Source organism: Gymnoscopelus braueri (assembly GCF_963280865.1).
Source record: "Gymnoscopelus braueri genome assembly, chromosome: 15".
NCBI lineage: Eukaryota > Metazoa > Chordata > Actinopteri > Myctophiformes > Myctophidae > Gymnoscopelus > Gymnoscopelus braueri.
The window spans coordinates 31,957,862-31,975,384 of record NC_137620.1 but is presented as its reverse complement, the minus strand read 5'-3'; the positions used below and the strand labels follow the sequence as shown (position 1 = coordinate 31,975,384).

General features: G+C 40.6%; 1 protein-coding gene across 2 annotated transcripts in view; it reads right to left on the bottom strand.

Moving 5' to 3' along the window:
• The window catches only part of mpdz (multiple PDZ domain crumbs cell polarity complex component), a 94,483-nt gene extending 86,945 nt beyond the window's left edge, over nucleotides 1-7,538 (bottom strand). For both annotated transcript variants that reach the window (XM_080452131.1, XM_080452132.1), the window contains exons 1-3: nucleotides 7,440-7,538; nucleotides 3,550-3,633; nucleotides 1,527-1,693 (exon numbers count right to left, since the gene is read on the bottom strand). In XM_080452131.1, coding sequence (XP_080308257.1) covers nucleotides 1,527-1,693; nucleotides 3,550-3,565 — 183 coding nt within the window. In that variant the 5' untranslated portion in view covers nucleotides 3,566-3,633; nucleotides 7,440-7,538. The remainder of the gene's footprint in view (nucleotides 1-1,526; nucleotides 1,694-3,549; nucleotides 3,634-7,439) is intronic.
• Nucleotides 7,539-17,523: the final 9,985 nt, after the last annotated feature.

Genomic DNA, 17,523 nt, shown 5'->3' with positions numbered 1-17,523 from the left:
CCTTTAGTGGATCCATAGAATATGGAGTATAAGTAATTTGTAATAATACACCATTATTAAGATCTAACAATGAACTTCCAGCTGTGCCTCAGGGCTGTTCAAAGTATGAGTTTGAAGTACTAAATACTTTTTAGCTTAAAATAATGTTCTTATCCTGAGATAAGAACATGTATTCTTAGTTCGGCCTATAGCAGTCTGCACTGTGTCAGTGCTGCCTGTGTTATTAGGCAGAGACATAAGAGTAGAGTTTATCCTGCCAGCCAGTCTAATCTCTGGTGTCAGACTGACGTACAACATACATTAGTTTTAATTAGATAGCAGGGATACAGGTACTGCAAGGGCCCATATCTACACTTTCATTAGACTGGCACTCAGGATTTTGCAGCGTTTAGGTTCATATATTCTCCTATTTGATTGTCAAGGGGGCAGCTCAATGCTATTTATCAGTAATTCACAGTTTAGTCTCGGTTCTCAGGTGAGAATTGAGATTTGTTCATGCTGTGTGAATGCTGATGCAAATGCCTAATTTGCGTGGTATCCCCCTGCATGCACCCAGCCGACTTGGGATAACCTCGCAAATGAGGGTCAAAATTTAATTAGCTCGCCATTCTAACCCATTATTATCACCATGGAGATATGCTGTTGATGCTGTCTCTGAATGCTGGCAATCATATTCCACTCATTCATTGATATTCTGAAAACCTGTTCAAAGTCTCCCACTTGATCGTTGGAACAACAACAAAATTAATGTGATATGGATCTGCAATTTTCCAAAGTATACCTTCTATATATACAATTGGATTAATTCCACACCCTGTTTATCCACACGCATACTGTGATTGGCTAGGCCTGATCACATGGCGACTTTGATTGGCTAGGCCTGATCACGTGGCGGAAGTGTAGGCTCATCATCACGTGGCGCAAGTGTAATGTAGCAACCGTTAGCATGTTATCACTAATAATCGCTAACCGTTAACATGGTCTTTCCCATAGACGATGCTAATAGTAAGCTAATAACCACTAAAAGCTACGGACCAGAGTGTCGGGACCATCTATATCTATGGTCGGGACCCCCGCCCCAGCGAATGCAGTTTAGGTTGTGTCTCAGACGGAGTGAGACTGAATACCACATCCGGTTAACTCTTTCACAATAAAACGTTCTCTGTTACACAAGAACAAAAACAACATGTACTGCCGATCTTTTAGGTTGTGACCTCAGACGCGAACTGCCTTTTCCCATATTGTTGGGAAGTCTGGACTCTGTGGCTATAAGGGCTCCCAGTCAAAGCTTTATTTGTTAATGTTTCGACTAAAATGTTTTCTTGAGAAATTCCGGAAGAGGGCTTTTTAGTCAAAACGTTAACAAATAAAGCTTGACTGGGAGCCCTTTAAGACACACAGTGTGCAGACTCAAATTTGGAATTGCCTGTGATTTTCGTTGGTCTGGCCGGCACCTACCACTCCAGTGAGTGTGCAAGCATTGTTTTCTTTTATATGATCCCATGGTCAGCCCCTGGTGAGCTTACCTGGTCTTTGAGGTGCTGCACGGACTTCTGCAGGGCCAAGATCTGGTGGAACAGGGGGCTCTGAAGCACTGACTTGAGCAGGCTGAGCTTCTCCTCGGTGGGCACCTCCCCTCTCTCCTTCAGCCTGGCCTGGAGACGCTCCACCGCCTGCAAGGCACGCTGCGTATCTGCAAGCCATCACATAGTTCAGTGACAGCACAGTGCCGGGCAGAGTGGATGAAGGGTGATGAGGGACAGGACATGGAGAAAGATGAATGAGAGCAGGAGGACTAGAGCTTGACCAATGTATCGGTCTGGCCCGATATATGGGCCTTTATTTGACTTTTTTGATCTGCAATTGTGCAGCCAATGTGAACATTATGCGTGAAAGATCACAGCGATCACAACGTGTTGCAACGATCGCCTATTTATTTCATGTTTGAATACGGCTTAAGTGGTTATTTGTATTTATTTGTTTGATTATACTTCTCAAATAGAAACTTTAATCAAATCAAAGTTATATAATTTTTTAATTGATTGATCAGTTGATCAGCAATTTTTGACAAAATATTGGTCAAAACATAGGTAATCTATCAAAACCGGGATCGCATCGGACCCAAAGATCTGGCATCGGTAAGGAGGACAGCAGTGTGTGGGGGGCAAACAAGGATGAGAAACGGGCTGTTTTGAAATGCCCTGTTATACACTAGTGCAGTGCAATACAGACTTTAGGTTAAATGGACCGATATTATTTGGTTTGGAATGGTTTCTCTCAGTCATCATAAAAACGTGTGCCTCTAGATGATGCGGAAATGGAATGTAGTTAATATTGCAACAGAGTAAATGAGAAACAGAAGGTGAAACAGAGGAGAGAGAGACTAATGGAGAGAGGGCAAACCACAGGTTTCCTACCAAAGGGTTAGTTAAGGTTGACTGCAATTCAATAGAAGTTACAATAATGGAATAATGTGGCTCCAGGTTGTGTGTGCAAGAAAGCAAAATAAATAACAAGCTAAATAGATAGCAAGAAGAAAGAAAGAAGGAAAAAACTCCAGTTCATGTGCTATTCTCTTTCAGAATAACAATGTTTCTATTTTTCTCTGGGTCAATGGCGGGATGCACGGAGGCCTAGAATGGGTAACTGCAGGAGAGCGAGGGGGGGAGGGGGGTGACATCCCTCTACAGCTTGCTTGCTGGACCCTGCATAAGCTCCAACAATCGAGCAACTCAAGCCTCATCTTTCGCTAACAAGACACACAGCGGCTTGTTAGTGAAGATCGGCTGGTCCGACGTCATTTGGACGAGAGACGAAGCAATTGCAGAGGCTCCCCAACTGTGACTAACACCTAATAGGGGGGTGCACAAGGTACACGAGGAGGGGGGGGGGAGCTCGGCTGTTTGAACAGCGGCTGTAAACAAGCCAATAGCGCGGAGGTCTCAGCAGACAGGAGGACGTGTCTGTTAGCTGGTACAGTGTGGGTAACTCTGCCGCCGTTGTTTTGGTTGCTCTTGCCTCGCAAGCGTGCACACTGCTTATATAAGACTCCCACCAGACTGTAAGCCTACAGTATGTGTGTGTGTGTATGTATGTGCACATGCACATGCACGCGCTTTGAGAGATAGGGTTGTTTTCGGAGAGGAGCAGGAGTGTGGTACGGATATCTTTGGGCCTGGCCCTTACTGGGTCTTTTACAGCTCTGTTGGGAATGGGATGAGTAAAATCATCTCATATTCATACAAAATCTGTCCTCTATCCATCTATCATACAACATAGTATGTCATTATTTAATTACGTTAGGGTTGGGGTTGTTGTATTTTGTCTCCCTGCTCGAGACATTTAGATTGTGTCAATGTCTCACCTCGACACAGGATCTGACACTAATTTTCTAAAAGATTCAATTTATCCCCTGAGCAAGCAGGCATGCTCTATTAGCTCAATGGTAAAAATGTCAGCACTTGCGCAGGAAAACCGGTTCAAATCCGGGGTAGAAGAGGAAGGTTACATAGTGCAGCTTTAATGTTGTCAGAATAATAAATGACTTACCCATTGTTTCAATCATTTCTGGATGCCAGGTGAGTGTGATAGTTGCCCATTAACAAAAATCACTTCTTTCTTTTCTTCCAAGGCCTGCAAAATACAATATAGCATCACATACGGGGAGAAGCAGCATCATAGCATCTTTTGCCCAATTCATGCTCCATCATACAACGGTTTTGCAAATGCAGAAAATAGCAGATCTACAGTAAGCTCACGGCAGCTTACAGATCGCTGTTTTCAGCGCGTGACACCGTTGCGTGACGAAGTATAAATAAGGCAGGCTTATCAGTGGCTGCAAAATGTGAGTCAGCAAACCAGCAATCGGTAAACCAGCAAATGCATGATTCACTGACTCATTCTGTTGTTGTTTTTCATGCTTTCTTTGCAGTATGTCACAACCAAAAGCTAACCTAGCGTTCCCGCTCAGTAACTGACTTCTCCAATGTCCTCTACTTCTAAATGTCAACGTGAATTGGATGTCGCCCTTCTCTGATGGGTGCTGGGCGCTTATCTCACCGGATGCTTCATCAAAATGCCATCGTGTCTTCGCTGAACTGAACCGAACCGTGGGGCTATTTGCGGAGTCCCAGTGCAATTGCAAACCTTTACCGGCAGGCAACTATAGGGAACACGCACATCAAGGCCGTTACAGTAGGTCTCTTATATATCCAACTAATGCTCTTATTGATGGATTAACGGCCGCAAATTACAATTCCCGAGAGACTTCATTAATCGACTTTGGCAGGGGTTTCGTGACTTGGGTGACATGCCTGTGGCAGGCCTTAGTGAAGTCGTTAACCTGAGCAATGTACTTCTGTCTGGTGGTGATCCTCAAATGCAGACCTGTCATAGAATGCTCTGTTTGGAACTTACAGAACAAATGCCGCTGCTCGCTTTTACCTGTATGAGTGAGTGATAAAATAAACCCCTCTTGATTCTTGATTGACTTACCTATCTTAACTGAAATAAAGATGTCTAGTTTCACCCAGTGTTCACAAACAAACACACAATATTTCTATCAAAAGCTTCATGTCGAAACAGTGACTCGTTTCACTTTCTCAGTCCGTCCAATAAATCACTAAGTAAACACTAACAGACAAAATATTTAGCACTGCAGCAAACGACATTCCATAGAAAGTACGCTAATGCTATTGTGAATTGAACTTTGGAACTAGGGATGCACAATCATTTGTTCATCATATTGTGGCCGATATTTACTCAAAAATTACATATTGGTCAAATCGGTGTCTGCACTGATATTTTATTCTATAATATTTATGTTAGAATGTGAAGCTGGAAAAGCCTTTTGTGGTGGTTAGAGGCCGCAGACTCAATCAGTGTCTTTCTGGGGAGGCTTTCAAATTAAGGGTCTACATAGAACAAATAAGAGCAAAAGTTGGAAAAGGCGCAAAGAAAAACAAATGTTACATCTTTGATACAATTAAGTTGTTTGAACTGATATGTGCATCAGTAGGATGGATCAGGTAATACAAATGCACATTTTTGTTTAGAAGTCTGCATCTGCAGTTACTGTCTAACAGGTGTAAGGTAAACCATACTGGAAAGCTGTATCGGTATTGATGTATTTGACCATGCAATTAATCGGTTATTGGAATTCTGCCAAAAGTTCAATATTGTGCATTCCTACTTGGAACAAACGGTTCATTCACATATCAAGGTAGTGACATACATACTGTAGACTACTTTGGCTAATGCTCTTATTGATGGATTGACATTTGTCAATTGCCATTCCTGGACTCCAGTAATTGACCTTACAGTGGCTTTGTGGCGGACTAGAGTAGCCTACATTACATGCCAAAGACTTTGGCAGACATTACATGACCAAAGTAGAGCGACAGGTAGTGCCACCTGTGGAGCCGAGAGCACGGACCGGTTTAATGTTTATTTCACTGGGTTAAACATATTACATTCACCTCTAAACGGACTACGCTCTTTAGTTCAGGGTTGACAGTTAGTTAGGCATGACTTTTAAATGTCTTGTCATCTGTACATTACTTCTACTCCACTGCAACTCAGAGACAAATATTGTACTTTTCCTCCACTACAATTATTTGAAAACTTTAGTCACTAGTTGCTTTGCAAATATAAATTATTATATTATAAAACATACATTAACCACTTTAGCCCTATTTTATACATAGGCTATTTGAAAATAGCCGATCTACCAGCTCACAACACGTCGCGACGCGTTGTGAGCTTGTAGATCTGCTATTTTCAAACATTTTAGTACTTTTACTTTTGGTACTTTAAGTATATTTTGATGCCAATACTTTGGTACTTTTACTCGAGTAACATTTTGAACACAGGCCTTTTACTTGTAACAGAGTAGGCCTATTTCTACATGTGCTATTGCTACCACTGCTTCTACTATGCTTACAGTACTTGCTGACAGGAGTGGAAACACTGAAGACATGATGAGAAATGTTACAACAGTGGCCCAGCAGTTAGCCTGTAATGATCCACCTGACTGCTAACATTGTGTCAACTCACTGCGTTTACATAGTTTTGAAGGAATCGCTGGTAAAATATGTAAATCACACTTCAGGGGGTCATAGTAGCCTAAGAAACAATGGCCTACATTCCGTGGTGTCGTTAGTACACATTGTGCATTATTATTCAGTCCCAAATAGCTGCATGGGGACAACAAGTGGCTGCTGTGGCTCTCACTGATTAGCCCCGTTCCCATGGGAACGCCTGTAAACAATGAGCCTCTCTTCCTATCAGCAGCCCCCCGTCCCATCGCGATATTGATCTGCATGATCGTATGACGGTGTCGCTCGCCGTAACATAGCCAATCTAAGCTGCCTGTGTGAGAGCTTGCAGATCTGCTAAAGTCGTCTGCTCAAACATATAACACCGCCAAATGTCATTCAGTCATGTTCAGTTCCACAATAGTAAACAATACGTCGGTCAAAATAATAATAACAGGAAAAAGTGCTCCTTGGAGCACAGGTCTCCGCCAGGTCAGGTAGGTTATTGTGGGCCAGCAATGTTCGGAATTCGCCAATCAGGATGGAATATGAAACATCTGACGGATCCGTCTTGATCAGTTGACTATAGAGATAAAGTGTACCAATTTAAATGAAATTTGGATAAAATCTCACAAGGAGTAATATAAAAAAATGAGTTTTCCATAAGTCGGCCTCGTGGTGGCGCTATAAAAGGCAGATGGGAACAATTTGGGGCAGAGGTTCTGCTCTGGCATCCAGGGAGTGTGTGTGCACAGTTTCGCTGCGATCAAGCCAACGGTGCCGGAGATTAGCTGTCCACAGACGGACAGACAGGGTGCAAAACAGTCTCGGTCCGGCCATGCCTTTCGGCCTGGCGGAGACAATAATAATAATAATCAACAAATAAAGAAGATACCCCAAACTGAAACTGATCATTTTGGTGATTTGGTCCACGTTATAATAGTCAATGTAAACAGTGACCCGTGGATATTTAATAAAGTCATGCCTGTGTGGCTGTTTATAACCGTATTATTATGTAGCCTATCCAGTCTGTGAGGGACAATCCGCTTTTCTCAACTCCTCCTCCTCTCCCATCTCATCCATGGAGAGAGGAGCAACAGGCTGATCCGACGCAAAAACACGACAAAGAACAGAAAAAGTTAGGCGACCTGTTGAGTTCGGAACAGATCGAGGCGATCCACACACACAGCCCCCTTTATCTAGTAGCCTACATTGAAGCATTTTAGACGCGATCAGGACGAATAAAGCCACTTTGTCGCATGAGTGAACCATCGCGCCACCTTTAGCAACATAACATTGTTGTATCATTAGCTGATCACACAAGCACTATTTGTTTCTCAAACCTGTATGCACGCACTCCTTTTGTCGACTAAATAAAATAAATTACAAAAAGAATACACTTACATAGGCGTTCCTTGTAGGCTACTTGATGTGCGAACAGTATCCAGTTGTAACAGTAAGTAACGGCGCAGAGCCACAGACCGACTGGGGCTTCAACATGGGGCGTAGTGTAATCTGATCCTATGGACACATTTTACAGCGACAGACAGAGAGCCGAAGTGCTGACACACTGATGAAGCGCCCCTTACTGGACATGTCAACTACTGTAGCTAGTGGTTCTCAACATTTTTTGTTAATTTAATTTATTTCTTTAATAATGTATTAGGCCACAAACCCCCATTCGATTAATTAATTAAATACATAAATAAATAAATACATCAATCAATCAATCAATCAATCAATATATACATACATGCACACACACACACACACACACACACACACACACACACACACACACACACACACACACACACACACACACACACACACACACACACACATACATACACACACTCTGACAGGCCAGTATTTTAAGGGTCCATTTGTCCATTTGGTTCTATAATCTAGGGTCTATCTGTATCATCCACTATGGCTCACGCACACTGCTCCATCCCACCAAAAACATAATAAAGGTTTGCAACAATGGAAGCTCTTACAAGTTCACACAAATTCAGCGACAAAGTATGAAGTTTAAAGAGGTGGTGCCATGGTTTTGCACTTTTTCTGTTTTTCATGTGTCTATGAGGTTGATAGAACTTCATAAAGCCCCCCGGTGGTGTTTTTATGGTGTTTTATGTCTTCTCTGACTATTTGGAGTTTCTTCCTGGAGGCTGAAACCTTGAGGGTCAAACGTGCCAATAGAGAAACAGCGCTTTAGTGACATCACAAAGCCATACCCTCCCCCTCATTATCATAACACAACAGGTGTGGGCACGAGGAGGAGGAGGGACAAGGACAGGTGGGTGGTGCTAAGGTGGTGGAGGAGGTGCTAAGGTGAGAACCAGGTATACTTAATGAACTGGAGGCGTGTCCACATAAAAACATAATTTTAACAATTTCTGTACACTTTTTTGTTGTTGAAAAAAATCCTTACATAATAATAATACCTTATGATCAGGTTTTAGGGTTGAAAAATATCATGGCACCCCACCTTTAATATTAGCCTGGCATGGCCAGACTATTTTATTAAAAAAAATTGCACTGGCAGATTTGTTTGGTTTCCAGGCTGGTTTAATATTAACAGTTCAAATATACATATTGGCGATGATGGTGGTAATAATAACAACAACAACAATAATGATAATGTTTAAAACTTTATTTTCTTTTTTGTAAGGGACCAAGTTACAATATTAAACATAACATTTGCCACTAAATTCCATCTGCAGTCACTGGCAATGATGCAAATGATCCTGTTGTTATTCATTCACATAGCCTTAATACCTGTTGTAATACTGCTGAATTATTTATGATTCATTTTTAACAACAGCTCTAACAGGATCATCTGCCTATATTGGAAAGTCCAGAGTGTTAATTGAACACTGAAAGTGTACAAATTGATCCAGGATTGTACTGTGTAGACCAGTGGTTCTCAAAGTAGGGTCTGAGGACCCCGTGGGGTCCTTGAGGGGGATCCAAGGGGTCCCCTGCTAAATGATCGATAATTGGGAACCAAATTGTGTACACATTGTGTACAAATGGACCCTTACGGGTCTTTATTGTCACATCACAGGTTTACAGAAGTAAAAAAGTGGGTGGAATTCGTTTTCGTGCATATCGTATTGTTATTTCCATGTAACAATGTGTGTGTGGATACGTCGTATACCAAACTGGGGGTCCTTGAAATTAACAAGTATGAGAATCACTACTGTAGACTATTGACCCATAACCAAATTAATATACAACTGCTGAAATACAGTAGGTCAATAACTGAAAAAAGGCCAAACCAATTAACAATAATGATATTGTATTCTAAACCTGCGATATTCTCCAACCATCTGGTATTGTGCATAATTATCAATGTGGAAAAAATATACCAAATTTAAGCCAAAAAGTTAGTTTCTTACATGAATAAACACAAGTGAACTGTGAACTGTAATGAGCATAATATGCTCATTACAGTCCTTGAATATTATTCAAGTTCACTAAACATTGCATGGTGCAAAGGAGGCAAAGGAATGTTTTCTTCAACCCAGGAAGCACCTTGGAAAAGGGCACGGTGTGCTGATACAATGTAGGTTCATCTGGTGTATCCTGTTTATAGGATTATGTTCTCTATTTCAGGTCCCAATGTGCCATGCTTATCAAATTTGATATGAGCCGTTACTCAAAATTAAATGTATCAAAAATCCTCAGGGACAAACTCCTTTAGAAATTGTGATTCTGCGGCAAATCTCACATGTGTATAGACGGCAGTGCTGTGACTTTTCTAAATTGTAAATTGAGGTGAGGCCGTGGTTTAAGGACAAGTCAACATCTCAAGGTGCATGGATATGAATACAGGTTATTCATATCCATGCAAAATAGCCCCTTTATAACATGTGTTATCTATCTTATCACTCTGTAAACATTTAGTTTTTATTTATTATGGTTATTATTATTATATTTCTGATACATATGTATCTGATCTTTATATATTATATTTACAACAGGTACGCAGATTCCTTACCTCGTTATATCTCTATTCCAAGACTGTTACCTTGTTAGCATTATTTTTGTCACCATGCATGCATACTTATGTATTTTCACTATTTTGTTATAATTTCTTTTAGGATTCCTAAGGCCATCTTACACGCCTCTTGGGTTTGTTTTGGCCTCTCTGGCACATCATCCTTTGTCTTATTCTTTCTTTTCTTTGTTATTGTATCCTACCATTTTAAGGATTTGTTTTATTTTCTCTTCCTTTCCTATCTGTTTTCAACTATGTGTTAATAAACAAAAACAAAAACGGTTAAGCCCTATTTGATACTATTACGTCATGATGTGAAGTGTTGTGAAGTATGCTATTTTCACTATATTTGAAAATGTGTCACATCGTTTGTCACTTGAGATAGGATCTTCGATAAGCCTGCAAGCTTTGCTGACACAACATCTGTCATGGATGTCCTAGATGGAGGGGAGATCACATCCCACTGATGCAGTGGTTCTCAAAGTGGGCTCCGGGGACTCCCAGGGGTCCTTGAAGGGCTTCCAGGGGGTCCCCAGCAAAATTTGTTAAAGTTGCACTATGTAACTTTCCTCTTCTACTCTGGATTTGAACCTGGTTTCTTGCGCCAAGTGCTGACATTTTTTACCATTGAGCAAATAGAACCTGCCTGCTTGCTCAGGGGATACATTTAATCTTGACCATCAGGTCAATATTTGTGTCAGATCCTGTGTCTAGGTGAGACATAACCTTTGACATGATCTAAATGTCTATAGCTATAGAAGAGCAGGGAGACAATATACAACCACCCCAATTGTATACGTTGTATTGCATTAACATACTCTACAGATTGGACAAAATTACATTTTATTCATTAAAAAAAAGTTATATAGTGCCGCTTTAATATAGCATCACAATCAGTTTAACCACTTTAACCCTATTTTATATTTTGTCTATTCAAAAATAGCCGCTCTACATGCTCAAGCTGTAAGCTTGTTGATCTGCTATAAATCTTGTCAAAATTTTGAAAAATGCGGAATGATTAATTGATTCTCTCCTGGGGGTCCCTGGCACAAGACGTATTATGGCTTTGCTGTTGGTCAGTACAGTTCCCATACCAGGCAGTGATGCAGGCAGAGAGAATGACACAACAATAATGTGTGGTTGTCATAAAATCCCATGGCACAATGGACTTGTCTCACGGCACACTGTTTGGGAACCACTGGTGTGAGGTATAGGGATTTCTTTAAGCTCCAAAGCTGATGGGGCGATCATCTGTGCTTTCATCACAAGCAAACCTGTCAAGTCTTAAGACTATACGCTTATGACATTCCTATTTTTCCCAGAGCTTTGGTTAGTTAAGCTGTGTGTGTGTGTGTGTGTGTGTGTGTGTGTGTGTGTGTGTGTGTGTGTGTGTGTGTGTGTGTGTGTGTGTGTGTGTGTGTGTGTGTGTGTGCTTGTGTGCGTGCGTGCGTGTTCGTGTTATTGTGAGAGTAGGTTGGGGGTCCTATGTTGTAACATGTCAATTGTGAATGGATGTGGTTTATAAATGTTTATAAAATGGGTGCGGTGGCTTTGGATAGAACTTTGCGTAATGTTTAATTCATGTGAAGCTCATTGAGTTTACCCTGGTATGAAATGTGCTAGTCTATACAAATGAAATTGGCTTAACTTGATTTAGCTTAGTCAATCACAACCAACAGCTGGAACAAGCTCCCAAACACAAACAAATGGTCAAAACCGCAAAGAAATCAACATGAGGAAGACCAGAAGGGCTTAAAAGTATTTGTCATTGGGATAGAGGTGACTTTGACTGGAGCTAACAACCGTATGGCTATGCTAGCTATTCTTTCTTTCTTGGATTATGAGCAGAACATCTTTAGCTGCTTGAATCCCAACAGGCTACACCTGCCCCTATGTTCATCTCTAAAAACACCTGCAACAAAGTCAAAGAGAACCAGCACAGCCCATCTGTTAGGAGTTCTTTGAAGACAGAGATAACACAGGTTCAAGCTACTTTGTGGACACAAAGGGACATGCTAACCTAGGTTCAAGTCCATAACCCTTTCCCTCTTTCCTCCTGCCTCTCCATCCTCCCTTAGTCCCTCATGTATTTTATATCCTCACTTCTCCCTCAACCCATGCACACCTTTTGTCCTAGTTTGACAACTAGGTGAGAAGATTGGCTCAACCATATACCATAAAAGGAGCAGAATTTCAGATAAATACACTTAAAACGAGAATTTCAGCTATTCAGGTCTGTGCTGTGCATATTCTGCTGTTGACCCCCTGCTTCTCCAGTGCATTGAAGCACATGCAGATGGTAATGGTACTTTGTTTCAGTTGTGTACAGAGCAATGGCCAAGGTTATTTTTCAAGCTTAAATTATTGAACAATAATTATCATTTCCAACTGAAAATTACCTCTATGAGTAGCCTACTTGTGACAGGCTCAATGGCACGACAACAGGTAAAAGGTCCTTATTTCGAGGTCACAATGTGCCGCTTCCGCAACGCATTGTAGATCTTGTAGATCTGCTATTTCCGGCGTTGTACAACAGTAGCCACGAGGAAATAAGAAGACGTATGGTGACAGAGCTGCTACAGCAGGGGTTCTCAGTAGTGTTGGGCTCCGGAACCGGAGGAACCAGAGGAACCGGATCCAACATTGAGGAACCGGAATCGGTACCATCACATTTGGAACCGTTGGTTTTTATCACATTGTGGTTCTCAAACGTTTTAATTTCAAGGACCACCATAACTCTGAGAGTGTCCATTTGGAACCCCCTCAAGTAACCCAGAGAATCCCTGTACCGCACTTTGAGAACCACTCCACACTCTGTTACACTCACCCCCCTTTTGACCTCCTCCCACGGGGAAACCCGATCCGGGTCACGGCACCATTGTAACGCCCGGGATTCGAACCCGGGTCTCCCACGTGGAAAGCCAACATCTTAACCGCTAAGCCAAAGGGATATCCCTATCGCTCGGGGAGATATTACACTTTCAGCAAATTAATCTAGTTGTATATCATTTAAGCTGCCCTGAGAGCAGCATTGAGAAACTGCCCTGAGAGCAGCAAATTAACATTGTTGCATATACTGTATATACCTGTAGAAGATTACAAGCTGCCCTGAGACCAGCATTGAGAAACTGCCCTCAGAGCAGCAAATGAATGTTGTTGTATGCATATCATTTAAGCTGCCCTGAGAGCAGCATTAAGAAACTGCCCTCAGAGCAGCAAATTAACATTGTTGCATATATGTACACCTGTAGAAGGCTATAAGCTGCCCTGAGACCAGCATTGAGAAACTGCCCTGAGAGTAGCATTGAGAAAGTGCCCTGAGAGCAGCAAATTAACATTGTTTCATTTATATACCTGTAGAAGGCTATAAGCTGCCCTGAGAGCAGCATTGAGAAAGTGCCCTGAGAGCAACAAATTAACATTGTTGCATATATATACCTTTAGAGGGCTAAAAGCTGCCCTGAGACCAGCATTGAGAAACTGCCCTCAGAGCAGCAAATTAATATTGTTGTATGTATATCATTTAAGCTGCCCTGAGAGCAGCATTAAGAAACTGCCCTCAGAGCAGCAAATTAACATTGTTGCATCTATATACCTGAAAAGGCTATAAGCTGCCCTGAGACTAGCATTGAGAAACTGCCCTGAGATAAATATAAAGGAACATACAAGGTTTTGGTTTCCACCTGACAGCAAGTAGGGATAACTGATTTAACCTGTGTGCATAAATTAACTTGATGCACGACAGGTGTGTACTCACTCCTAGTAGGGGTGCAACAGTTAATCAAACTAATCAATTTAATAGATTATAAATAATCATCAATTTATGAAAAAAATCACACCCAGTGTGAAGTGGGCGGTGTGGTCACAGTGGTCATCACAGTGATGGAAGAAGTGATGGAAGAAGTGATGGAAGAAGTGATGGAAGAAACCATAACTTTAAAAAAACACATTTATGTTTTTTTTTAAAGTTATGGTCCTATTTATAGGGCTATGCACATGTGTCATGTTTCCCTAGCCAATCACAGTCCTGAATAGACTGTGATTGGCCAATCACGGTGCAGGGTTAGGGGGGTACATTTGTGGCCAATCACAGCGCAGGATTTGGTGTGCAAATATCCAAACCTCACATATAGGGGCGGTTTCACCGCCCAAAAAATAATACATTTTTTGAGGGGGGGGGGTTGTTCATTTAGATTTTTCTTAAAATTCATAAAAAATAGCTAAAATAGTCGATCTACAAGCTCACAACGTGTCACGATACAACGCATTGCGAGCTATGCTATTTTCACACGCAACGCAATCAATAATGTATTGGAAGTCGATGTGTTGATATATAAAATAAATAATCAAATTTGATTAATCTGAAAACTAATCGATAGAATAATCACTAAGAAAATAATCGATAGTTGCAGCCCTAACTCCTAGTGAGAACTTAAATCTGCCTTCATCCACCCTACAGCGCTATTTGCATGAAACATCATAGCAGCTCATAAATGTGTATGAAACGCATATGGTGTGATTATGAAAAGCCCTGAGGGAACCTCAAATTCACTGAAGAACAGCTTCTGTCCATTATACATTTGATAGGCCGCTATTGGCCAAGTGAAAGTTGGCAATGTCTTCTGTGTAATATCTTATCACCAATAAATCCATTACGATTCAGTTAGCTTCATAAAGGTATATAAAGCTTCATAAAATAAAAGCATATTTTCAAATATAATAATATATCATTTAATATCAGAAAACACAACAGTTGCCAATAACCTTGTTGTCACTATCAGGCAAAGCAGTACAGTTTTGAGGTACTTTTATTTTACTTGAGTATTTCCAAACTTTGATACTTCATACAGTACTTCTACTCCACTGCATCGCAGAGGAAATGTGTACTTTTTACTCCACTACAATTATTTGAAAATTGTAGTACCTACTAGTTACTTTACAGAATTAGACTATACGAAACATACATGATCCATTTAAGACTTATTTTATACTTTGTCTATTTGAAAATAGACCATCTACAAGCTGAGCTTGTAATGTAGATCGACTATTTTCGGGGGGGAAAAGTTTACTTTGGTAGTGTAAGTATATTTTTACGCCAATACTTTTGTACTTTTACTCAAGTAAAATGTTGAATACGGGCCTTTTTCTTGTAACAGAGTATTTTTATATTATGTGTTGCTACTTCTAAGAAGAAATGCCCTATTTGGGGCATTTCCTGCAGGGAGCAGTTTTTCTGAGCACGGCTAAACACCTCCCCCGATGACATGCTCAGGTGAGTTTCAGTGATGTCATCAGTGTGACTGATGGCATAATTCTTAACTACACCAGTCTTCTGCCAAGGTACGCCAGCCTTCTGATGCTATACCCTAGAGTGCACCGACATCTTTTGGCCAGTGTGTCATGCTATACCCTAGAGCAGTGATTCTCAAACTGGGGTTCGGGACTCCCAGGGGGTCTCCAAATTATTTTGGGGGGTCCCCAGATGATTAGCTTAATGTGCGACATTGTTTTCTCACTCAACAGTAAACAAACCAACATACAGTATACAGAGTATCTGCACATTTCTAAAGTTACAGTTTAATGACTTTTAAGACCTTTTTACTACTAAATTGGCCAAATTGTCAAATATTACGTAAGAAATAGGCAATCTACAAGATCACAACGGTGTGCGCAGTGTGAGGCGTTGTGAGCTTGTAGTTCGGCTATTTTCACAATATTTATCTGTGGAACCGAGTCAAACTAAATGTAATGCCTACAATCCCAAGTCAGGGTGGGGGGTCCCCAGTTCAAATATGATTCTTTTGCGGGGTCACGGTTTGAAAGGTTTGGGAACCCTTGCCGTGGAGTGCAACGCCATCTTTTGGCTCGAATTTTATGTACGCAACAATTTTTCTAATTTGAATGGGTGGTTTATAACATTATTCTATGGTCTGACAAACTTTGAATACATGATACTGCTTATAGGTCGACTCATACTGGGCTAGGGTACTTCATGTTTACGGGGTCTTACAAAATCTGAGTACTTATTCCACCACTGCAAAGCAGTGCTATTTTCATAATTCTTTGTCCTGAATTTCTGTGAAAAATATATATTGGTGAAATGCAAATGTTATTATCAATATGTAAGAATTTTGCCTTGGGCTTCAGCGGCGTAATAAAAAAGAGATACAACAGTATAATGAAATATCATAAAACACAAAAAACACAGCTTCAGGTATAATTTAAGTTTGATGCATGCATAATTCAACAGTTTATCTAATTTACCTTCTATATTGTTTTTGGTAAATTAATAAAGTTGCCCTTTCATTTATGTGAAAACGGGAGAAAAAAACAAACCAATAGATGAAACCTAGCGGTGATGCAAACGAGGCTAATTGTAAGCTGCAGTTTCAGGACCCACACAGTAAAATCACTAGTGTTCGTTTAACTCAGGCAGAGTAGCTACTAATGTACAATTTGTACTCTCTGGGTTAAATCAACGCTGAAGATTTTAATTGTGCAGACAGGGGCAAGCATACGCTAACATGAATAATAGCCCACTGCACAAGGAAAAGTAGAGGGATATAATTACCCATGATTATTCTTAATATAATAAGTAATCTGACATTTGATCATGGCTGTCTAGCTGTTGGACAAAAGGAGAGGATGAAAATAGATATGATTTTCAGCTCCATAATTTACTATAGAAGATATGATTAAATGTGCAATTATGGAAGTGATATTGTTTTGTTAAAATAAGTATTAAACAGCTCTATCATTGTTTGTTCAGTGACAGGGGTCTCCCTGTGTCTCCAGCTCTTTAGTAAACAGAAAATACATTTTCAGGTTGTTGGGATACCAACTTCAGCCAATCAAGAGAGAGAACTCATATGATACAGGATAAACAAGTGCAATTGGGGGTGATTAAACAAAAAAGAAAGAAAGAGAGAATACATAATTAGAGCTGCAACACTATAAAAGTGAAGCTGATAAATCAGTTCTCTCTCCTGGTCGGTAGAAATTGGTGACCCACCTGAAAATGTTTATCAAAGAGCTGGAGAGACAGGGAGACCCCTGTTACCGAACAAACCATTTTTAATGGTTTATTTTAAGAATAAAATATATCACTTTAATACTCATATATTCAGAATTGTACAAGATACATTTTTATTCAGACCTGTAAAAACAACAATAATTTGGCTGTGAACAAGGTATTAATTTTACGTCCAGGTGAGCTAATAAGTCAAAACATCAATGACCAACTCCCCAAAAACAAACACACATACACACACTCATACTGAGGCACACTGGTGTGCCATGAGATTGGCTATTTTCACTATTTTAGAACAAATATTTTTTCTTTATATTATTATAAATATAGGTTCTGAGTTCTGGGTCCCCATGACCTCAGGGTTGGTACCACCTCCTGATAAGGGCCCAATTTAGGTTCTCAGAACCGTACAAATCTTTTGAAAATAGCAGATTAACAGTACAAGCTGA